The sequence below is a fragment of the Sphaerodactylus townsendi genome, linkage group LG03 (assembly GCF_021028975.2).
Source record: "Sphaerodactylus townsendi isolate TG3544 linkage group LG03, MPM_Stown_v2.3, whole genome shotgun sequence".
Lineage (NCBI taxonomy): Eukaryota > Metazoa > Chordata > Lepidosauria > Squamata > Sphaerodactylidae > Sphaerodactylus > Sphaerodactylus townsendi.
In genome coordinates, this window is record NC_059427.1 from 126,985,150 (window position 1) to 127,009,823 (window position 24,674).

At 43.0% G+C, this 24,674-nt stretch overlaps 1 protein-coding gene across 3 annotated transcripts in view; it reads left to right on the plus strand.

Annotated features, from left to right (window-relative positions):
* Positions 1-2,410: 2,410 nt before the first annotated feature.
* Positions 2,411-24,674, plus strand: part of CCDC40 (coiled-coil domain containing 40) — a 43,432-nt gene continuing 21,168 nt past the window's right edge. The window contains exons 1-10 of one of the 3 annotated variants that reach the window (XM_048491517.1): positions 2,411-2,458; positions 4,109-4,175; positions 8,316-8,372; positions 9,651-10,301; positions 11,831-11,981; positions 16,634-16,806; positions 18,618-18,701; positions 18,790-19,009; positions 21,147-21,304; positions 21,685-21,807. In XM_048491517.1, the coding sequence (XP_048347474.1) occupies positions 2,442-2,458; positions 4,109-4,175; positions 8,316-8,372; positions 9,651-10,301; positions 11,831-11,981; positions 16,634-16,806; positions 18,618-18,701; positions 18,790-19,009; positions 21,147-21,304; positions 21,685-21,807 (1,701 nt within the window). In that variant the 5' untranslated portion in view covers positions 2,411-2,441. The remainder of the gene's footprint in view (positions 2,459-4,108; positions 4,176-8,315; positions 8,373-9,650; positions 10,302-11,830; positions 11,982-16,633; positions 16,807-18,617; positions 18,702-18,789; positions 19,010-21,146; positions 21,305-21,684; positions 21,808-24,674) is intronic. The other 2 variants (XM_048491515.1, XM_048491514.1) reach the window with 2 other exon arrangements.

The window sequence follows — 24,674 nt, forward strand, 5'->3', positions numbered from 1 at the left end:
GCCTAGATGGAGCATTACTCGCATACTGCAATTGCTCCACTGGCATCAATTAATTATCAGGCTCAGTTAAAGGTACTAGCTATCATTTACAAGGCCCTTCATGGCCTTGTTCCCTCAAGAGGTCTTTCGGGGCGGGTGGTCTATCAAATCTAAATAATAAAGTCTGCCGGACCACCAGTACCTCTATGCTCTGCCATGACACCTTCACTCATCTGAGCAGGGTCTTCTACAGATGTCAACCAGCAAATGGGGGAAAAAATCAACCACACACACACATACTGAAGACAACCAAATACCTCCAATTTGGAAAAAATTATAAGTCTGTTACTAATGCATGCTAAAATGAAAATCATATAAAACTGAAGAAAAACACATTTCATCCATTCAAGCTTGTGTGTGTGTGATGTGGCATCAAGTGATTCTTAGAGTCACCATGAGTTGGAAGTGACTCGTCTTCCAGTTCATCCCTGCTCAGATCTTGCAAACTGAAAGCTGTGGCTTTCTTTATAGAGTCAATATGTCTCATGTTGGGAATATCTCTTTTCGTGCTGTCTTCAATTTTTTCCATCATTATTGCCTTTTCCAGTTGAAGCTTGATATAATGGAATATAGGATACCATAGTAGAAGACAAAATTTTCATGACACATCTATCACTCTCTAGCATCCAGGGGGAAAAAGTTCCCTTATTTTGTGTACTCAGATTTAAATTTTGACCCAAGCAAATGCAAAGCTGAAGTAAATCCTACATATATAATTTAAAAACAATGCAGGCAACACCATAGTTTTCTCTTTGTGCAGTTATACTTTATTATAAACACTTGTATAATGCAATACTATGTGTCAATACAATCTGTGATTAACCTGTGATATTTTAAGAAAAATTCCTGAGTGTTGGGCCTTACACTGCAGTACACCTATGGCTGAATAGCTGTGGCTGAACAGTAGAATTTTCCACAATCTCTTGCATCTCCAGTTACAGGAATTAGCAGGTGTTGGGATTTTTCACAGTTGGAGGACATTTTTCTTCAGTCCCATTGGTGGACGTAGTGTTAACTAATTTGGCATAACTAGTGAAATGGTCTCTTGTTTCTATTTTATTAGATCTGCCTTTTACATAATAACATTTCACTCTTCTTGCACTTCATGACCCCATCATTGATCCTGTTGCTTGGTTTTGCTTTGTTTTGTTTTAGGGTTGCCAATGCTGGACTGGTTAATTTGTAGATATTTGACAGCAGTGACTGAGGAAGAGGAGGAAGAAGAAGAAGACGCAGCAGATGGAGGAGTAGTTTGGATTTATACCCCACCTTTCTCTCCTATAAAGGGACTCAAGGTGGTTTACAAGCTCCTTTCCTTTCCTCTCCCCACAACAGACACCCTGTAAGGTCGGTGGGGCTGAAAGAGTTCCAAAGAACTATGTTCCAGGGTCACCCAGCAGGAATGTAGGAGTGCGGAAACACATCTGGTTCACCAGATAAGCCTCTGCCAGGTGGAGAAGTGGGGAATCAAACCTGGTTCTCCAGATTAGAGTCTACTTGCACTTAACGGCTACACCACACTGGGGGACATTTTATCAATAATATATGGTATACTCTGGTATAAGGTGTACTCTGCCATCTGAAGCTGCCTCTTTCTTCAAGGGAACTGACATCTATAGTCTGGAGATCAGCTGTAACTCCAGGAAAACTCCAAGTCCCACCTGCCGGTTGGCAACTTACATGTTTCAGAAGGCAGCCATGTTTGTCTGCAATAGAAGAACTAGTGCCACCTTAGAGATCAACAAGAATTTCAGGTAGATGCTTTTCAGCTCCCTACGTCAGATTTTCTTGCTTTCTTTTTTTTTTTAAGAAAAGAAATAGGACTATTGTGGCACTTTAAAGACCAGCAAACTTTTATTCCAGTATAACCTTTTGTGGAGTGTAGAATAGTTGTTAGCGAAAGAAAGAAAGAAAGAAAGAAAGAAAGAAAGAAAGAAAGAAAGAAAGAAATGCAGACAAACAAAAGGACCACTCATTACAAAATTTTAAAAAATGTGAAAAACCTTCACAAAAGTCCCTCCTCCCATTGATTTATAAGCCTTTGTATCCTTGAGATTTATAATTAATTCTCTTTTGACCTGACAATTTAGACAGAAGAGTAATTTCTTAGACTTTCATAATCCAATCCTGTTTATTTTCAGACATCCTACAGATTCAAAATAGGCAACATTCATCCGTTACTGGAAATGCACATTGTGAGTCAGTCTAGCTTTTTTCTGTCTCTAGCAGCGGTGACTTCCTATAGCGGGAATGTATTGAGCGTTTCCCCCCCGTATTCTCAAGCGTGGTTCAGTCCAATCTTCCCCTCTCCACAATTGGTATCATCCGAGGAGAAGGTGAGTGGGGAGGGAAAAAGCCCGGCGTCTGGATGTTGATACCGTTGCTTAGCAACAGAGGAGAGGATGGAGGAGAGCCGCGGGTGAGCGAGAAAAGAAACGAGCTTTGGACCATTTTAAAGCATTTGTGCATCCGGGCTCGTTATGATTGGATAGGTGGCCGGGCGGGGGTCCTGAAAAGCTTCAAGCTGAAGATGGATAATTACATTGGGGAGCATGTTACCGCATGTCCCCTACCTCGTTACTTGAAGAAATGCAGCTGCCATTTTAAAAGGAAGGCGTTTTTAGACGTGTCTGTTGCAGACTGTACAAAGCAGAGTCGAACAAATGTAATTACACTGCTATGCTGTAAAGCAACGCAGCTGCTAAATGGAGGCATCAGGGGATTCTTGGTTGCCCCAGAAAGGCTGTGGAACATTTAGATTGTTATGTATGCACACAGCCTGACATGAAAGCAGGCCAGGCAGTAAGTAACAACCCTTCCTTGCTAAAGGGGAATGAATGAGAATGAGGATTTCTGTTATTTCCAGCCAGAGCTTCAGAGGGAGCAGATGGAAAATAGCATTGGTTGCCTTAAAAACAACACATATATACATTTCTAACCAAGCTCGAGAGTGTGTGTGTGTGTGTGTGTGTGTGTGTGTGTGTGTGTGTTTCAACATCTACAGGTTATAGTGTCTGAAAAGCACAGATGTTTGAATGCTTTCCTCATAACTTTCTACCAAATGCGGAGTCACTAAAGTATAAGGGTAACAGCAGTTTTGAAAAATCTACCAAGAGGAACATTGAGTAGGGCAGAGTTGAGGCAGGCCTATAGCATGAAGCTTGGTGTCCTGCTACTGTCTATCTGTCTGTCTGTCTGTCTGTCTGTCTGTCTGTCTGTCTGTCTGTCTGTCTGTCTAGTTGGATTTGTATCCCGCCCTATCCTCGAAGGATCTGGGGTGTAAGGCTCCAAGAAGTAATACATTTTGGGGAGTCCAGGCTGTCAGTATGGGGTGTTTAAACTCTCATTATTTCAGATGAAACAAATTAGGGTGCCCAAAAAAGTAAAAAATGGGAGGAATCATATACCCACCTATCCCAACCTGGCTGTTTTCCAGAATTCTAGGGAAGGGACATTGTATAGTTTAAACAATTAGTGAGAAAGAGTGGGGAAAATAAGTCCCTCCAAACAACAATCCCATGCCCATTCTCATTACACCCAATGGAACAATTTTTCTAAACAGCACCACCCACCTTTGTCTCCATTTCCTTCAAAGCCTTCATACTATATACCATCCTACACAGTCATCATAGAATAATTACTGGGTTACTAACAACCAGGCTGTTCTCTACTTTTATCATCTGTCCCCACATGACTAGTTGTCAGAGTCTCCTAGATTTTTACCTCACTCTTCCATTTTATGACATGCAATGTCAAACAATTCTTAGTAACCATGTCTATTAGTACTTGATGCAAGTTTTTTCTCGCATCTCATACAGGTTTGTGGAGAGGACCATGGGGTGTTCCTAAGTCTGTCATCTCATTGGGACATTTAGATTTCACTGTGAATTTAACATAAAAATGCCAAAGTGGGAAAGGTGCATGTGTTTGCTATCTCGTGTGTGTGTGCGATTTTCCCATGCAGATTAGGGTGCCCTAATGGCAATGATATGATCCCCCACAATCCATCCCATTTTAAAAATGTATACCAGTAACTGTGTTAACATATTTTCTTTAATTTAAAATAAAGCACTTCATCAGAGCATGGACAAACTACAGAAGATGGTGATAAAGAGCTGCTTGCAACTGACAAAGGGGTAATGTTGTAAACACAAGGATTGAACCAGATATGTTTTTTAAAATGCCATTTAAATTGTACACATTTTACTATTTAAACTCAATGCCCTACATTATAAATACCTGGATGATTAAAATAGTATTTACTTAGTATGTTAAGATTGCTTAATTGATTTTAAATACTTATTTAATTCATCCTACTACTATACTTGTAGTTCTTTTATAAAAAAGATATACATGGGTTCTTTGAGATTTTTGAGCTATTGTATCTGGAATGGAAAATACAGAAGCCATATAAGGAGAATAATCCATTCCTTTAGGTTTTAACCTTCAGAAGTTGAGCAGTCAAGCCACACCCACTGAGACACTAATAAACATTCCTTTCCAAAGTTGTGTTCTCTGGTATATAGTTAGAAAGTGCTCATTTAAAAAAATATCCTCTTCAGTTGTACTTAATTTTTTCCAAATTCATTATTTAGTACTATGAGAACAGGGATTCAATTTTGAAACCACTGGCAGTCAGCACAATGGTATATTCATAAAGACAATATATGTTGGCATCTGATTAGCTGTTGCCTGAGCCCCAGATGGGGTGGGCATGAGTGACAGAAATTGTGGGGAAATGCTTTTTTTTTTTAGGGGGACTGTGCATGGTTGGGAGGCCCCATCCAACTTTTGGCCTATGGTAGGAGCCCTGGTTGCTAATTGGCTAAGGCATATCCTGAACAAATCCTGAATTCAATTGTAAGGTTCTTTGAACTGTTAATTGGGAGGGAAGGCAGCATAGTTTGATCTCATGAAATCTCAGAAGCTAAACAAGGTTGGTACTTGGAAGGGAGACCTCCAAGAAAGACTCTGCAGAGGAAGGCAATGGCAAACCACCTCTGCTTAATGCAGAGGCATAGCTGGGCCATACTGCACCCCGTGCACACTCTGAGTTTTCTGCCCCCCCCCCCCCCGTGGCGCCCTGTCCCTCCCCCACTTACCTTAGTTCAGCCTGGAAAAGCGGCCTGTTCCCTTCAAGCTGAAAATGGCCTGGTGGGACTTACACTTCCTATGAGACCTTGGGGCTCACAAGGTCTCCTGGGAAGTGTAGTTCCCACCAGTCTATTTTCAGCCTGAAGGGAACAGGTGGCTTCTCCTTGCCTGCACTGTTTTAATAAGGTAAGTGTGGGGGCAGGGGGCACCGCGGAGGGGCAGGGGAGTGGGGTACCACAGGGGGTGATTTTCCGCCCCAGGCATGTGCCCAGTGCAACGCGCACACACACACACACGGCCCCCTGGTAGCTCTGCCTCTGGCTTAATGACTTGCCTTCTGGGGTCACGATAAGTCAGCTGCAACTTGATGGCACTTTACACATACAGACTGTAGACACATACAGACATACAGGCTTCTCCAACACAAAGAAGAATGTGTTGACAACTCGCAACCTCATCACATGGCAATCCATGGGGCATTCCAGTTAAAAAGATGAACAGAGGTGGCTTGCATTGCCTTTCTCAGTAGAGCAACCCTGGTCTTCCTTGGTTGTGTCCCAACTTAAGTTCTGACCATGCCCAACCCTGCTTAGTTTCCAAGCTCTGGCAAGCATGGATTGAGCCATATTCTCTTCCATATTCTGAAACATTAGTTTCCCTCATCCACATTGTTTTTGTACTGAACATCAAGCCTGATGAAGAGTTCTGGGGAATTCTACTTTTTCTTTAGGTTGGTCCTAAGACAAATGAATAGAATAATTTGAATTTTAAAAAATATTTATGTGATAGTCTTTGACTACCTTTACTGTGTTATTCTTGTAGGGGTATGCTGTTTTTATGACTCACTAAAAATATCTGGACAAGACCAATATTGATTTTTTTTTAATTTTTTAAACTTCCACATGACATTCCTATTAAAGGGGCCTGTGGAAAAGTTGGAAAACAGTTCTTCCCTCTGTGTTGATTTAGATTATGAGGGAGCTGGAGGTATTCTTGAACACCATTATGCCCCAGGCTGAAGAGATTATGTCAGCCTAACTCCTTACCCAGATGGCTGTATACAGTTGTCTACTGCAACAGCAATAGGAGGGGAAAGGCATAAAATCCGGCCAAAAACTGTCTGTGACAAACAGCTAGTAACCATTTATGAAAAAATAACAATATGTAATGCAACAGAAACATCTCAACAGGTAAAGGACATACATACGTTTGTTTATACATAATAGGTTTCCATGTAAAAACACATTTCAAACAGTTCCTTCACTGGGTATTCTTTAACCAACGCAGTCAGTTTTGACAACTTTGTTACAACGTTTTCATGCTTCAAAAGCACCTTAAAGTGCAGAGATACTTTAAGAACAATAATGATGAAAGTTTGGGTGGTGTCTTAATTGCCAAAGTAGGTGCAGTTCTAGAAATGATTAACCAATGCAGTCAGTTTTGAGTAGAGGAATCCAAAATGCCATTCAGCTAAGGCAAAAAAGAGGAGGCACTCTTCCTGCAACTAGAATACTGATGGTGGTATTTTCCACACGGGGATTGACTTGTGCAGTTTCCCCATTGCTGTGGCAGTTGCTGATACAGTACAGCAACTACATGGCTTTCATAGGCAGGTATCCCCACCTTTCCCCTGTTCCCAGTTTCCGAGCAGCAATTATTCCCCACCCCAGCACTCTCAGTTTTCCAGATTCGTTTTTTTTATATGAAGTGGCAATTGAATATTGTTGTAGCATTTTAATAATAAGTGAATCAGGTACCAGCTTTCATTTTTTTAAAAGTAAGTCTCTAGACCCTTCTGTTGCAGAGATGTAAGAGGAAAGACATGCTACTCTTCACAACTAGCAGGGGCTACAGACTTCTTTTTAATGAAAGCTGAACATTTAGGGGACCTGATAGAAACATTGCTATAATTCAATTGCTAATTTTAACAAAAAGTCCACTGGTGGCAATTGGGAAATGACCATTATGGGGCCTGGGGCCAGGAAAATGCCTGCCATTCAGACAGGACATGAATATCTAAAGTTTATGCCTGCCTGGCAGCCATCCAGGTGTTGTAACTTTGCTGTGACCTCTCCCAAAACTACACCAAACCAGAGCTGAAAATCCAGGGAAAATCCGGAAGGTATACAAATGTATCCCAGTGCTGTGAGGAAAGCTCCACTTCTTAACAGTATGTAATCCGTGTGGAAAAGTTTGGCATGTATAGCTTGAAATATATAAAATTCACCACTTGCCTATCAGCAGATCCAGCATCCATATGAGGGAGTATGCTAACTTGGTTATAACCGTCTCTTTCTAGATATTTGGCTAATTTTTGAACAAATCTTTGTAAACAAATTGGAACAGAATGTAAACTGTAAGGGAAAAAATCACTTTAAATGCAACATCATGTCCTACTCCACTCATCCATTTGTTTCTTTAGATTTTGTAATTTTTTAATCTTTTTTTCTACTTTTCCTTCTGCTTTCAGTTATGCTAACTGCAATAATGTTCATTCAGTAATTATAGCTATTGGGAAACTATGCCATGTTTTATATCTTTTGTAATTTACTCCTGCTACCATGTTTCCCTGAAAATAGGACAGGGTCTTATATTAACTTTTGCTCCAAAAGATGCGTGAGATCTTATTTTCAGGGGATGTCTTATTTTTTCCCATTATTTTGCGCCCCCCACGTGACCAGATCAGCTGCGCTGGGGAATCTGTAACCAGGGCTTATTTTTGAAGTAGGGCTTATATTTCAAGCATCCTTCAAAAATCCTGAAAAATCATGCTAGGGATTATTTTCGGGGTAGGTCTTATTTTTGGGGAAACGGGATATATTTGTGAAGAGAACATAAGCTATGTTTAAAAATTAACTCTGCCACATATAAATGCCTGGATACTTATGATTTAGTGCACAAACGCCTGGATGGCAGTGGTCCATTATAATACTGCTAGCAGACATATTAGCTACTGCATTCTGCAAACTGTTCTTCAAAGCATCTTGATGGCAGCACTTGTACATAATGTTCAGTCATCCCCCAGTTTGGAATTGGGGTGGGCAGGTGTTCAGTGCAAGAGACCATTTTTAAGTTTAGAAGCATAGCAATAGTCACGCATGGGACTTTCTGCATAAAAGTTTAAAGAAGAGATCTGTTGGTTAACCATAGAATGCTATTTTCTTCTGCATATTATCTAATAGGATGCCCAGCTGGAAGACCCAAGTGGTTCAAATCAAGAAGATGGAGTGGCCATAGCAGTGAGTGTTTATCCTTCTTCATTTAGGAAGAAATTTGGTACATTTCTAAAATTTTGAAGGTGAAAACCTGCTGATTGTGAAATTTGGTAGACAATTTAATTGTTTTTACTTCTATCCCCAATAATTCTTTGCAGTCTCTTTTGACTCTATCACATTTTTTCCTATAAAATTCCAGTGTTCTCAGTTTCTTTTTTGGGTGAAAGGAGAAAACTCCTACAGGAAGCCCTTAATTCAAGTGGAGAGGCTACCCCAGAGGCAGTTCTGTGCTGTTTAGTTTAGGGACACTCAGCCTGGCTTAAGCAGAGGAGCCAACACTGACTGCCCAACCTTCACAATGGCTTTGGGATCAAAGGGGTAGATGCAAAAGCTTGCTCTCCCCAGTTAGACTTGCCAACCTCCAGATGGTGTCTGTCAATCTCCTGGGAATACATCTGATCTCTAGAGAAAAGAGATCATTTCCCCTGAGGAAAATGGCTGCTTTGGACAGTGGACTGTATGATACTGTATCCCACTGAGATCTCAGCAATATTACAGTAGTCCTAAGGGTACTTTTGACTCCTATGTATAAATGGTAAATGGATAGGATATAAGTAAAATGCAATAAAGCTTGGAGGTGAAATTATGCTGCGCCTGTTCCCCTTCAGTGTGTTATTTCCTCTGTGTATTCATCAAATAGGCTGCACATCTGGAAGATACAAGTGTCCCAAATCAGGATAACTGAGTAGCCCCAGATGTGAATATGTATGCTTCCTCAGATGGGAACCAATTCTCTCAATTTTCCAATCACAGACCAGGTTATCAAAACACCTTCCTTGGCCATTTTTTCTTTCTCTGTCTATTTCCTTTATTTTTGTCTATATTTCCTTCATTTTTGTTTGGTTTCCAGATTTTTCATCACCCAAGATCATGATGTTATAACAAAGAAAAATGAAAATAAATTGCTTCGCTGGTTCTTGTTTAAAACTGAATTCCCAATTAATCCCACTTAATTTTTATTTATTTTATTTATTTATTAAACTTTTATACCGCCCCATCCTCTAGGGGTGAATAAAGTGAATTTATTAAGTGAATTTATTTATTTATTTATTTATTTATTTACGTATTTATTTATTTATGTATTTATGTATTTATGTATTTATTTATGTATTTATGTATTTATTTATTTATTTATTAAGTGAATAAAGTTAATAAAATTCAGCATTCTGCTGTATCTTGCAGGATAGTATATGAACTATTTTAATGCTGCTTTTTAGCGTTCAGGTTTCAACTATTTTTTAGGCACCCCAGCCAGAAGGTAGTAATGCTGAGGAAGAAGGGACAGAAGGTGCTCCTACGGTTCCTACGGCTACCATTGAAGAAGGGGCAGAAGGTGGCCCTACAGCTGCTGTGGAGGAGGGGGCCGAAGTTGCTCCTATGGCTTCCATTGAAGAAGGGGCAGAAGGTGGCCCTACAGCTGCTGTGGAGGAGGGCACAGAAGGTGCTCTTGTGGATACCATTGAAGAAGGAGCAGGTGGCCCTACAGCTGCTGTGGAGGAGGGGGCAGAAGGTGCTCCTATGGGTGCCACTGAAGAAGGTGGCCCTATATCTGTCATGGAGGAAGGGGCAAAGGGTGATTTTACAGCTGTTACAGAAGAAGATGCCGGCAGTGTTCCTTCAGCTGCTGTGAGGGAAGAGGCAGAAGGTGCTCTTGCAACTGCTGTGGAGGAAGAGGCAGAAGGTGCTCCTCTGGCTGCCATGGAGGAAGAGGCAGAAGTTATTTCTATGATAGTTAAGGAGGAAGGGGCAGAGGGTACTCCTACAGTTGGCATGGAAGAAGCAGCAGAAGTTGCTCCTACAGCAGTCATGGAGGAAAGACTTCTAACAGAGATGGGTGAGCTAAGCATCACAGAGACAGGCATTCCTGAACCCACAGAGCCTGCCTTTGCAGAGGTGAGTGACTAGACATGACCCATAGGATCTTGTTTTTTCTGGGTATAGAGTCTGTTTTGTATGTCAACATGGGTCACCATTGTGAGATACTTCTGATGTTGCAAATTCCTTTGAGACAATTTAAATGAGAGAAGAGGAGAAAATAGGTGAGAGCTGATAACCAATTATCTTCTGATCAAAGTCAAGTGCTTTTCTGATGGCACAGTGGGAAGGGTACTGATATGCTCAGGAATGCAACTTCAACTTGGGTTGCTACTGGTTTAGAAGAACGCACCAAGCATACTTTCCTTGAACCAGATCTGGTCCTGATCGAATTCTGTGAGGTAGTTAACTGAGGCATGTCTCTTAATGTTGGCACATATTGGCACATGTGGGTAGGAGAGGGAGTAAATGTTTAAGGGCCACAGTAGAAAGGAGAGGACTGTGGAAAATTGACATGGAGTGTATACTTACACATTGCTGTGAAAATATTGCACCATAGCTCACAGTTGTTATAGTCCTGGTAGAATCTCCAGTATGAGTGGCAAGAAGATAAAATTGGCTTCCATGACTTATAGCATTATGTGAGGTGAAACAACAGTGTCTGAGTAAGAGCAAATCATGTTGCCTGTTCTTTTATAGTGAGAACTCTTACTTTAGACTCCAACAGCATTTCCTCTGAACTGTCTCTTTGGCTCCATGCCTTTTGCGTTGTTTCATTATCAAGACATTTCAGGCTTGTGAGAGAGATCTCATCAACTCTCAGTGAGCAGGAGCTCTCAGAAGGCTCTGAGTTTTAATTAGTCCTAATGCTACTCTCTAAGAAAATGTATGGCTCATTCCGCACATGCAGAATAATGCACTTTCAAACTGCTTTCAATGCTCTTTGAAGCTGTGCAGAATGGCAAAATCCACTTGCAAACAGTTGTGAAAGTGGTTTGAAAACGCATTATTTTGCGTGTGCGGAAGGGGCCTTAGTCAGTTAGATCCAGTGTAAGGATCTCGCAAGGATCACAGATCATACTGGCTTTGCCCTCCCATCTGGAATCACCCCTCCCATCAGGAATCCTTTCCAGTTTAGGAAAGGTTTATTCCATGGTTCATGGGATTCACATGGAGAAATTGCCATACAGGTCAGGAAGATGTAATGGGGATTGAGAAGGGACTGAAACTGCTCCCCTCTGCCTGTTGCGTCAGCAGAGCTCTTATGCTGGAAGCAGAAGGGAGTAATTTACCCCTTTCCACTGGTACTCCTCATCAGTAGCATAACAGGTGATGTGAGGGGGGCTGGAGGTCACATGGAGGGCACATTGCCAACTTGCACCTCCCCCTCACAACACTGAGCCTGCCAGCATGGGCTTACCCCACTCCAAACTCCACATGTTTAAACTGCTATCCCCATGTCCTTCCTCAAATAGTAGCAAGAGCTAAGTTACTTTACTTGATATTTATTTTACATATTTATGCAGAATGGTATAGCAACCAGCTTTCTGAACTTGAATATCTTTTCAGCAGTTCTCTTCTGATAATAGTCCTTTTTTCATGAAAAGGAATACCGGGTTTCCTCTGAGAGGGCTGCCATGGCCAGAAATCCTTCCAGGTTGTATGGTGAGGAACGCATAGTGATTTCTTCTCCATCTTCAGCAGCCAGCAGCCCGAGATTTGATTTATCCCAGTCAGTGGAGGTTCGAAAGAAGCCAGGTACTTGCCAGTGTCTTGTTGAAGATGGCTTTGTGTATTATTACAGCATGGTTTGATCTGACAGATGCTGAACGACTACAAAGCACAACCCTTGCATTTAAATGCAGTGCTAAGCCTGCACTTGTTATTTCTTGCATGGTTTATGTTATTATATTAGGACAGTGGTGGCGAACCTATGGCACTCCAGATGTTCATAGACTACAGTGCCCATCAGCCCCTGCTAGCATGACCAATTGGCCATGCTGGCAGGGGCTGATGGGAATTGTAGTCCATGAACATCTGGTGTGCCATAGGTTTGCCACCATGGCATTAGGATATTGTACCAGGATGCTTTGGATGTGGTATTAACATAGTAATATAAAGAAAGCAAATTTAACCCAAGTAAGTAGGAACTAGAACCCAGGTTAGAAGCTATACACATAAAAGCACTGTTAGTTTACTTTCATATCCAATCTGTTTATTTTTTATCCAGGTTGCTTGCTTCTTGAGGTTTTGCTCCATTCATCCCCCTTCCAAAGCAGTTGCATCATTGTGTAGTTGCCCCCCTTCCAAGTTTTCCCCTGATTGTCTGCATTTCCCCCCATACCTGCTTTGGTACAATATTTCTTGGGAGAGCGTGAATGGGAAGGTGTGGATTTCTGGACCTTCCTGCCCACATTCAGTAACATTTCTTCTTTCATTACCCTTTATACCCACCATTCCATCCCACCCGCACTTGGCAGGCTTTTGATGATTTTCTGTTGTTGTTATCAGCAGCTGGTATATCACTATAGCAATATACTTATTACTGTTACATTGCAGAAGCTGGCAAAAAACATTGTGGCGATAGGTGGAGGGGAATGGCAGAAGCAAGAGAGAATGGAGCATGCCCTTGTGTGGAGTTTCCCTTGCTGTTATACTTGCAATAATCTGAGTAATGAAACCAGCACTAAAATCAATAAAATCTTCATAGCATCAATAATACACTTCAAAACTAATTAAAAATTTAGTAATGCAACAATAAAACATGAAGATCAACAAAATATTTTAAAAAGTGAAAATACTCATCAGACAAAATTGCATGGTCCACAACAAACAGGATAGCCAAGAACAATATGCAAAGCTTGGCAAAATAGTACAAACCAGAATGGCAACCAAAAGACGTATCGATCAGAGAGGGAAAAGAGAAACATTTTCACCTGATGTCTAAAAAGTAAAACTTGACGCCAGGCAAACTGTGATGTGGAAGTCATTCCTTAGTTGAAGCACCACAAAAGGAAGGCACGTTCTCTTACACTCACCTTCTCTTACTTAAGAGTCATGTGCTCTAAATAGTTCTCCATGCAAATAGGGTCCACTTTTCAATTTGGTTCCAAATTCACAAAGCATAGGAAACAAAAACTTTCCTCCTTCTGCCCCTTGTTCATAGAGTCATAACTGGCAATGCTAGGATTGTTGACAAAGTGATGAAGCTCCTAGCTCAAGTTTGTAAGAGGTTCTGAGAGTCTTGGACAGAGTGAAATCAAATTTATTGAAGGGCATGCCGGTAATTAGCAAGATTCAAGCCGTCATGATAATATCAAGCATGCAATATTCAACACTGTCAAGACCATGCTAATAGCTGAATGTTCCAGATGTTTACACATGCTGTGCCACGTGTTTCATTTAAGAAGGGAAGGCAAAAGGTGTGATCAAAGAGGCAGAGAGCAAGAGCAGGAAGCTGGTTTCAGACACAGGCCTGATTCTCTAGGCAGGATTCTGAGGCCCCTCCGATGCTACACGAGGATACTCCAGGGTTCAACTCTGTGTTATGGATCATACTTGAGCTCTAGTCCTCCTGGGCTTCCTGACAGAAGCTGACTCGTGTCTCCGGAGCCGAGTTTCAGAGGGGATGGGACTAACACTCCTGTGGTTGCCTCTGATTGGGAGGAGTCTCCCTTTCTGCGCAGGCCCAAAGCTTCTCACTGCTGCCACAAGTATTCCTGTTCTGCGCAAGTGACAAGTGGCACTGAGCTGTGATTACAGACATTGGCTGGCAGGAGGTTTAGGGCGGCTGGAGATTCCTGACTCTGCCATGTTTAGGCTTGAGTGCAACCTGAAATCATTACAGAATAATCTTAATTCTGCCAGTCGAGTTTGGGAAATTCCACAGCAGGAGGGAGGAGCTGAGTTGAGCCAGACATTTAGGTTCATTGCTACGTCTGTGCGGAGGACTTGGATCGGACCCAAGTCGATCTAAGGTCTACTCCTACAATGCGGGAGGGGCCTGAGTAACCAATAACCCCAACAAGATTAATTGAAGGGAGGAGCAGTAGGGCCAAGTGTGCTGTAGTGCCAAAGCAGTTTAGAGAGATAGAGACAAGTGAGAGTATATCTAGAACCAGGGAACCTTTCTTGCTACGCACATGGGTTGAGTCTGCAGGAGTGCATGGGGTCTTAGATTTGGGGAAAGTTTCTGATCCCAGTGTGGTGCCCAATATTTCTTTACCTGAGTTCAAGCCAACAGCAGACAGTTTTAAGTAGCTTTATTTATTTTACATATTCATATGTAAAAATAGCTTTATTGCAAAGGAAGGGGAGCCGTCCCCACATGGGCAGACTCTGCCAAAAGAGTATATCCACAGCATGTTTATTCCCTTCTTCCGAATTCGCCACACCTTCTCTGTTCCCCCATTGGCTAAGGGTACTTAGAGTCACAACTTTCCAATCTGCCTATTTACATGTTACTCTTTTATATGTGGCCCCCTCCCATATTCTTCCTGCATGTTCATTATAATACAGTTGGTCGTCAGAGCAGTAGAAGTTAATATGCATTAGCCTATTAAGCATGCTCAATACGTACAATCTGCTACAAGCCTTTCCCTTCAGCCTAGTCATCCAGCCGTCTTATCTTGTCCTGCCACAAACATCATCCCTTATGACTCATCTCCTCATTCCTAGTAGAAAACACATTTCACATGTATCATACATTATACAGAAAGATTTGAATTACACGCAAAAGCTCATTTACTCTCAGAGGTATGAAGAGGGAGCCAGATTAGCTAAGAGGTGTGCTCCTAGTCATACTTAATGTGATAAGGAGGGAAGCTCAGGGTTCCAAATAAAGAAAGAGATGTGTTGGTTTCTCTTTGCTGCCATTATTGTTTCTGTGGTGCATGGTAAGCTTACTGTGGTGTTTATTCTGAATCTTGACTTCTCTCTCTACTGGTTGGTGATGGCCAGAAACAGAGGTGATCTTAGCATAGGCTGACCAGCCGTCCCACTTTTGGCCATCCGTCCCACCTTTGGACAATTTGTCCCGCGTCCCGCGGGTTCTACAAATTGTCCTGATTTTGGGGAGGCTGCTGCACTGCCTTGGGGGCACAAGGCAGTGCGGCAGCCTCCCATGCGCACGGCCTCAGGAGCACATGGCCTTCTGGCCCGGATCACGAAGGTGACCATCTGGTTACCTTAGCAATAAGTAAAAAGAGGGGGAAAGGTGGTAGGTGGGAACGCCACATCACCTCATCTGGTAGAAGCACTAGTGCTTGTAGTTCATATGGGAGAGAGTCATTTAAATAACCTGTCACCAGATCTTTAAGATTGTATGGATTATAATCAGGATACTGAATTGTGCCTGGAAATGAGTCAATTGCAGCATAGTTTTTTTAAAATCTGGTGAAATATCATTAATTATATCCCTCTGCCACATTTTCCATGTTGAAGCTTCTATTTATTTTTATTAATTTTTCAATTTATATCCCACCCTTCCCACAGGGCTCAGGGCGGCAAGCATCAATAAAACCACAACAGTCAGAGAATATAAAACCAATACCGGCACAAACTGTATCATTTAAAAACTTTCACAATAAACAATAAAAGAAAAACAGATGGCGATAAAACCCTAACCAGACACCCATGGGAGGCAGCAATGTTCCAGTCAGGCCAGTTGGCACAATATAAAAGCCTGGCGGAAGAGCTCAGTCTTCCAGGCCCTGTGGAACTCACAGGTTGTTTCCCCACTTACCGTCTGCTGTGCGCTACTCTTCCCACTACAGGGGTGGCAACAACACAGCCACCCCGACGCTGCCGCTCTCGAGCCCCCTCAGCGCGCGTCATTCCTGGTGCTCGTCAAAACAGCACCCGGGATATACACATTCCTGGGCTCCTCAAAACGGCGCCCGGGAGCGCGCCAGAAATGACGCACACTGAGAGTAGCGCGCAGCAAAGGGTGGTCGAGGTAAGTGGGGAAACAACCACAGATGTCCCACAGGGCCCTGATCTCAGATGGGAGCTCATTCCACCAGGTGGGGGCCAGGGCCGAAAAAGCCCTGCCCTAGTAGCGGCCAGCCAAACCTGTCTTGGGCCAGGAACCACCAGTAAATACCACCCCCCATGAACGGAGGGATCTAGGGGGGCAATACAGGGAGAGTCTTTAAAAACAGCCCCATATAGAGTGCATCATAGCAATCCAAGACACACATGATCAGAGAATGAACAATGATGGCAAAACTACACTACCTAAGGAAAGCATGCAGTTGGCATACCTACTCTTAAGCCTTCTGGTATCTTTACAGAAAATAAACCTCCCTAGGATAAATTTCTTCTCTAACAAATATTACTTACTGGCTGTGTTGCATTCTGTGTCTCTTATGCCTCTTTTCTCTCTTCCAAATATACGTGTCACGGATCAGCTGCCTTCCCCTCCTATTCTGAATCTTCACTTCAGCTGATGGCTATGCCGTTCGGTAGACGTGGCCCCTTGGAAGAGAGTGAGGATCAATTGTTGCATTGGACTGAGAGGGAGACTGAAGGAAGTGAAGAGACAGAGGAGGAAACGCAGCTGGTGGTGCTGGATCCTGAACATGTAAGGCTCAGGCCCAAGAATTAGCTTTAATGCTGGCAGCCAAATTTGAAAGGCAAACTGGGCTACATACTGATTGCATTTTAAGGTTAAATGCAATTAACGTTGATCTACTGTTACATTTTTGTGATTAGCAATTCCTTTTTTCAGTGTATATATTCACATTTTAAAAACAAATAGCCCACAACTCTAGTTTGATGCATAACAGACTATGGAAAGAAAACAGGCTCTTACTAGAGAAGGAACAAAAAAAACAACTAACTCTTTCAAGTGATTGGTTGTGGTGGGTTTTCCGGGCTGTGTGGCCGTGGTCTGGTGGATCTTGTTCTTTCAAGCGAATTTGCTCATGTTGGCTCTTTAAGAAACAAGCCACATTTTGTTTGGGAGGTGAACAAGTCTCAAACCTCCTCCCTGAATTTGGGCAGCTTAACAAACTGGGATTGTTTCTTTCCCTAAGTTTTGGTTTCTGGGAACAATCCTATCCCCAAATTTAGACAGTTTAATAAATTGGAATTAGAGTCCAATCTTCCTTGCAAATCTTCAATTTTAAACTCCACATACAAAAATGGTAGAAGAAAAAGGGGAGGTTATTATATGGAGGGCTGGTACACCTTCATTCACAACATCTGAATGCAGACCTAATGAAAAATCAAAGTTGGATTTCAGTAAAATTGTAGCTTGTTAGATGTCTTTACACAGCCCTGCCTACATATATAACTGCGTTTAGTTTGAGCTGCACATTTCAGTGGATTCAGAAATTGTATGTTTGTTTGGGGTTCACATGTATGTGAGTTAAGTGCCATCAAGTCACAGATGACTTATGGTGACCCCATAGGGTTTTCAAGGCAAGAGTTTGTTATTGCCTGCAGTAGTTGGCCATTGCAGTAGTTTGCCATTGCCTGCCTCTGCATCATGCCCTAGAATTCCTTGGAGGGTTCCCATCCAAATACTTTCCAGGGTCAAGGCTGAGAGTGTGTGATTGGCCCAAGGTCACCAAGCAAGTTTCATGTTCCCAAACTGTATTAATACTTGAAATGCTTACGAAAACCAAAGAAAAGAAAAAGACCAGAAACCATGTGAAAGTACACTTAGCAGTGAGTTTCCATGGCAGGATGGGAATTGAACCGTGGTTTCCCAAATCCAGTTCAACACCTGAACCACTACACCACACTGGCTTTCTCATTTTCTTTCTCACATATGGCAGGGAAACCCATTGTTCGTCTCAGTCTTACAGATTCTTTTCCATACTTGCTATTCCTTTCTTTTGTCCTCAGGTTCCTTCTGATAAGTACTCTATTCAAAGCCTTCTACTTGTAACATTTTGGGATGTGATCTCTTTTCTGCATTCCTTTCCCATTTGCTTTCCACAGTTCCAGATCGCTATTATTGTCCCAGTTTTTCCTACTTTCTTTGACCTGTTAGCTGTGTCTCTGTTTCACACACCTCCACGTTGTTTCCTGAGGGGTGAACCATTTTGTCTTACTACCAAATGGTCCCAAAAATTCTTACTCTGATATCACCTCCCTTAATCCACTGTATCCTTTTGTAAGGATTGCTGTGGGATGAGGCAGCTGTCAGCATTTTCCAAGCTGAATGTTGCAGGTGAGGATTGGATATCCAATATGATGCCTTGGCCAAAGGTCATAGGAATCTTGTTGTTGTTGTTGTTTGCAGTTTCATCATGCAAACAAACTGCTACAAGGTTTTGCATGGCCTGTATACCCTTCTGATGTAGTTAATGTACTCTGAGTAAGAACTGTAGTTGTTGACAGATGTTACTTCTGCTAATCTTTGGCTCTTGGTTCTTTCTGTAGCCTTTGATGAAAAGGTTCCAAACTGCCTTGAAGACCTACCTCAGTAAACAGATCGGAAAGCTGACGGAGGAGCTTCGTGAGATGGTACAGTATATTGCTTGGATTTCCCTCTCGTTCTTGACTCATTCGTGTCATAGTGAGCAGGCCCTTTTCCTCCCTTTTGTGACTGCAGGCAGTTCTCACAAAGAGCAAGACAAAAGAGAGAGAGGAACTTGGTGTGATTCTGTATGGAGTGCAGCAACAGTTGGCCCAGCTGCAAATGGACTTGGAAAAGAATCACAATTACCATACTCAGGTCTCCATGGCCCACCGGCAGCTAGAGGAAGAGTTGCAAGACCTGAGGAATACGTATAAGAAGACATGCCAAAGCAGTGACGATGAACGCAAGAAAGGTGAGCAGCAGTGGCGTAGTGGTTAAGAGCAGGTGCATTCTAATCTGGAGGAACGGGGTTTGATTCCCCGCTCTACCACTTAAACCAGTGATGGCGAACCTTTTCGAGACTGAGTGCCCAAATTGCAACCCAAAACCCACTTATTTATCACAAAGTGCCAACACAGCAATTTAACCTGAATACTGAGGTTTTAGTTTAGAAAAAACAGTTGGCTCCAAGGCGCATGTTACTCGGGAGTAAGCTTGGTGAAGCTTCGAATGGGTGAATCATGACCCTAGGAGGGTTTACTCAAAAGCAAACCCCATTGCTAGCAACTGAGCTTACTCCCAGGTAAAGGATCATGCCCAGGCCAGCCTAGGTGTGTGTGTGCGGGGGTGATTTTTCGCCCCCTCTTTGATGAACTCTGTGCACACATGCCCACAGAAAGGGCTCTGAGTGCCACCTCTGGCACCCGTGCCATAGGTTTGCCACTGCTGGCTTAATCTGTGGAGGCTTATTTTGGGAAATTAGGTTAGCCTGTGCACTCCCACGCACACCAGCTGGGTGACCCTGGGCTAGTCACAGTTCTTCGAAGCTCTCTCAGCCCACCCACCTCACAGGGTGTGAGGTGGGGAAGAGAGATTGTAAGCCACTTTGAGTCTCCTACAGGAGAGGAAGGGGGGGATATAAATCCAAATTATTATTCTTCTTCATTTACTGCTAGGTTTTTCTTTGTTCTTTGCATGTTGGGAAAATAAATACGTCAGTGTTGCAAAACTGTTCCTGAATACTGGGTCTGTTGAACTACCCATTAATGCAGCGGGCTGTGAATATTCTATGTAGTGAGCTGGTGTTGCCTTAATTATTTTATAGTTGTTGAGTCATATTCGTGATTGGCAATCAGTAGATTGCACGTTGAATTTTGTCCTGACAAGCTCATTGTTACTGTATTAGCTGGTCACCGGTTTACCCAGCTGAGAAACAGTAACCAGGCAATCCTGAGCAGAACTGTACTTAGTTCTAAGCCCTTTGCTTTTAGTGAATTTCAGTGGACTTAGTATAGCTCTGCTAAGCAGCACAGAATACCTTAACAGGCTATGAGGGTCACTCTGTCCTTCATCCATGCTAAATTCAGCAAGTTCAAGATGCACTCCTGTTCTACAGGACCACTAACGTCAAGCCCTTGTCACCAGAATGACAGCAATGAACACAAATAAAAGACCCCCTTAGATGATAGAATACTTACCTGCTGTCATAATGCCTCTCTTCCCTGAGCTCTGTTTCTGATGCTGACAACTGCTTCCAGGATTAGAAACTCTGCTGATGCACCAGGAAGGGGGCTGCCACATCCTCTGTTGCAGAAGTTGCTGTCTAGAGCAGTGGTTCTCAACCTTCCTAATGCCGCAACCCTTTAATACAGTTCCTCATGTTGTGGTGACCCCCAACCCTGACATTTATCCAATTTACAGATGGAGAACACTGATGCAAAGAGTCTTAGGCGACCCCTGTGAAAGGGTCATTTGACCCCCAAAGGGGTTGCAACCCCCAGGTTGAGAACCACTGGTCTAGAGGCTGCTGGTGCAACATACATGCTGCTAGCTCCTTGGTTTCAGTTTCTGCAATGGAGACCTAGGATTGGGTCCATCTTGAAGCTCCCGTTCCCTTCTAGACTCTTAAAGTAGTAGTTTTGTCATTTTGTTGAATAATTGGAAGGTGTAATCTTCTGTGCCCTAGTATTTGGTTGTGGTTGTTTGCCTGAAGTTTGGGTGTCTGACCATGAAAGGTTATGTCAGGCAAACTATGAGAGAACATTCTTTGCATATTTAAATTCCCAGGGCCAATCCTTGACCTGTCTGGTAGCAGGACAGGGAAAGACCTCTGCAAAACACAGAAGAGCTAACTAGGCTTGATAGATAATTTGACTTCATATAGGGCAGCTTCAGATGATGTTGAGAGACAGGCAAAATAAGCAGGTCCTTCCCTGAAAAGACTTCATGGAACAACTGGTCAGGGCTTATCCACGTAGCCTCTTGGAAGTAGAAGTTGCCTTATTAAAGTGGAGTCCTTTTCTATTGGTTGTATGATATTAACTTAAATACACATTATCTCTTTTTCTTTTACAGCTGGCTTGTAAAAAATTTTCTGCTCTTTTTCCTAGTTTCAAGTATGCAGGCAGAGATGGAGAATCTGTCTCTGCACCTTTTCTATATGCAAAACATGGACAAAGATGTGCGTGATGATATTGCTGTGATGAGGCGAACCGTGAAGAAGGCCGAGGTGGAGCGGATGCGAGCAGAGGTGGAAAAGCAAAAACAGGTATCAGACAATCATTTTACTGACTGGGCCTGTGTATACTCTTCCCCATCAGCTAACAATAATTCTAGAGCCAGGTCCACACACAGCTTCTTGCCCATGCTCATCTCCCACAAGTCCCTGAGTCTCCTTCGACTCCTATTTGGTATTCTGCTCCCTACAATTGGACAGGCCCCTCACTCAGTATTGCCAGTCCATTTGCTTCTTCGTAGAAGCCCACTTTGTCGTCAGTGACTATTTTGAACCTCCCAAATATCATCTTACCTGCACTTCCGTTGCCATCCGATTCTTGCCTCTTTGCTCTATCATTTGCTGTGATCTGGAGGTTCTTTGAGAACAGAGAGGGGCAGGTCCTGTTATCATGGATGTATCTGACTTAACAGGACCTTCACGTTGACCGCTTAACAAGGACAGCCAATGAGTTGCAAGAGCAGATCGCTTTGTACGAAGCACAACACATAGCCCAGGCTGAAGACACAAAAATCACACGGCAAGATGTGGCGGAGGTAAGAAGGGATACGACGGGCATTTGTTAAGTTTGAACTCATTTGATGTGAGGGCCGGGTTCGACATAAATATGACTTGGTTGGGCTAGGCATGGGGGTAGGGATGATTGCCATATCAGTACTGGGGGGACCACCTAGATTGTTGAGTCTCTGGCAGGCTCACCAGTCCAGATCAGCCCAAGGAAAGAGTAGCTACCTCGGCAGTCAAGCCCATAATGAGCTCATCAGCCCAGACCATCATTGGGAAGGGAGATAGCACGGGGAGGAGGCTGACTCCACTGGCAAGTGCTGGGAGGGGGTGGCTGACTCCACTGGCAAGTCAGTATTAGCAGTGGGGTGGCTACCTGGCTGGTGAACTTGCAGTGGATCAATAGCCCATCTTGACACAGTGGGAGGAGGTGGCTCGCCAGGTCAGGCCAGGCCAGGCCAGATCAGGAGCAGGGTGGGGTGAGTGCCTGGACTGGCAAGCTTGCAGCAGGCATACCAGGCCAGAATAGGAGTGGAGAGGTTTGCTGGACTGGCCAGATCGGGAGCAAGGGAGAGGTTGCCTCAGCTGGCTCTTGGGACTGATAAGCCCTCTCAAAGAGCAGATCTGGTCCCCAGATGGCATGTTTGACACCCCGGGATTAGATTACTAATTACATTTAGATTACATTACATTAGATTACATTTTCCTGGTGAAGCATCTTTCCAACCTTTCTCCCAAAATAGTCTCAAATTGTATATTTAAAGTTTAGACCTCAATATGTATATATAATTTTAATCATATCTCTGCAGTATGAGGTATTTTTTTGTATTAGATATTGAGAGCATTTCGAGAGTGATAAAGCCACTTTAAACTTCAAAGGAATGCCTAGTTGTAGTGGGAAAGAACGGGATAAAAGTCATATAAAATAAAAAATAAATAGTAACCTTGGGCAATTGACCAGATGAGTCAATTGAAGAGTTTTAATTCTAATCAGAAGGATCCCAAGCTTTGTTGAATCTGTGCGCATGTGTGGAATTTTAGAATGGGCAGGCACCACCAAGAAATGATTGTCATGGGAAATAGGAACAATACAATGGCTGCTGGGGAAAATTATTAAACATTGGAAAGTTCCAAGTCAAGTATCCTCCTAGAATAGATTGAGGGGCATTCTTCAAGTGGGCATCTTCAAGTGGGCATTCTCAGTAGAGCCCAAGGGTGGCGAACCTTTGGCACTCCAGATGTTATGGACTACAATTCCCATCAGCCCCTGCCAACATGGCCAATTGGCCATGCTGGCAGGGGCTGATGGATATTGTAGTCCATAACATCTGGAGTGCCAAAGGTTCGCCACCATGGGCCCAAGCCTTCTGGTATCTTCTGAAGCACCTCCTGCTCCAGTGAAATGGAACAAACCTAGGATCTTTGCTTTGGGTAAGCGTTTTGAGGAAGAAACTTGTGGGAACCAGGAAATCCATTGGTGGATACCATGGCAGCCATGGGTGCCACAGTGAATGTCACTAACATTATATGTAAATTAGCCTCTGACACTGAGCACCTAACTATATAATACATTAGAGTAGATCCAACTATCATCCAAGAAGCCTTCCTCCAGTCTAAAAAGTTGGCCTCTGCTTCCTCCATCTTTCTCTGTGGAGTGATAGCATAGCGATAGGATTCACCTTATTGTTTTTAACTCTGCTGCAGATCTTGTTGACCAGAAATGTGCTGAGAATTTCATGCTGAAATGTTTGTCCTAGTCCTCAGTAAATCTGTTTTAGGTCAAAACTGTAGCACATGCCAGGTGTTATTTTCCCAACCTGCAACTACCTTAAGGAACAACTACTACTGTTTGGAAAATGTACATGTAATCATAGGCTACAAATATATTTTCCCGGCAGGGCAAATAGCAGCTCTTTGCTGTCATTTCAGGTTAGGAAAATAGTTTATTTTATTTATTTATTTTCAGATTTATATACCGCCCAACCCCTGAAGGGCTCTGGGCTGTGAACAACATAAAATTCAATACAAAAAACATAAAATCAAATACTAATCCTGGACCAGCAGTGGCGTAGGAGGTTAAGAGCTCATGTATCTAATCTGGAGGAACTGGGTTTGATTCCCAGCTCTGCCACCTGAGCTGTGGAGGCTTATCTGGGGAATTCAGATTAGCCTGTACACTCCCACACACGCCAGCTGAGTGACCTTGGGCTAGTCACAGCTTCTCGGAGCTCTCTCAGCCCCACCTACCTCACAGGGTGCTTGTTGTGAGGGCGGAAGGGCAAGGAGATTGTCAGCCCCTTTGAGTCTCCTGCAGGAAAGAAAGGGGGGATATAAATCCAAAAAACTCTTCTAATCAGTCATTAAATAACATTAATTAAAAACGCAGCAATTAATACATAATACAACATAGCAACATAATACAACATAATACAACATAGTTTGAGGGGAGGCTTAAACCATCTCTTCCTGCATATACCTCCTCGTCCAATAACTGGGTTGGAGAGGTCCAGGTTGGGGAGTTTAGCTTCCTGCTCTTTATGGAGTTCAGCTGGTGCTGGCTTCCTCTCTCAGGAGCTTGGAAGAGACTCTGGATGCCTCCCTTTCCTTAGAGGCTCAAATCACAAATACTGCCAGGATGGCTTTTTTTCATCTTCACCAAGCCCAGAAGCTGACCCTTTCTTTACCTGTCCTGCCCAGATCTAGCCACAGTGATCTATGCAACTGTCACCTCTATATTGGATTACTGTAACTCATGCTTATGCAGGGCTGCCCTTGAAGTTGCTCCAGAAATTTCAACTGGTCCAGAATGCAGCAGCAACGGTGCTTCTAGGGACCCCCTGGAGAGGCCATGTACAACCAGTGATCCATCAGCTGCATTAGCTCCAGATTTTGGTAGTGA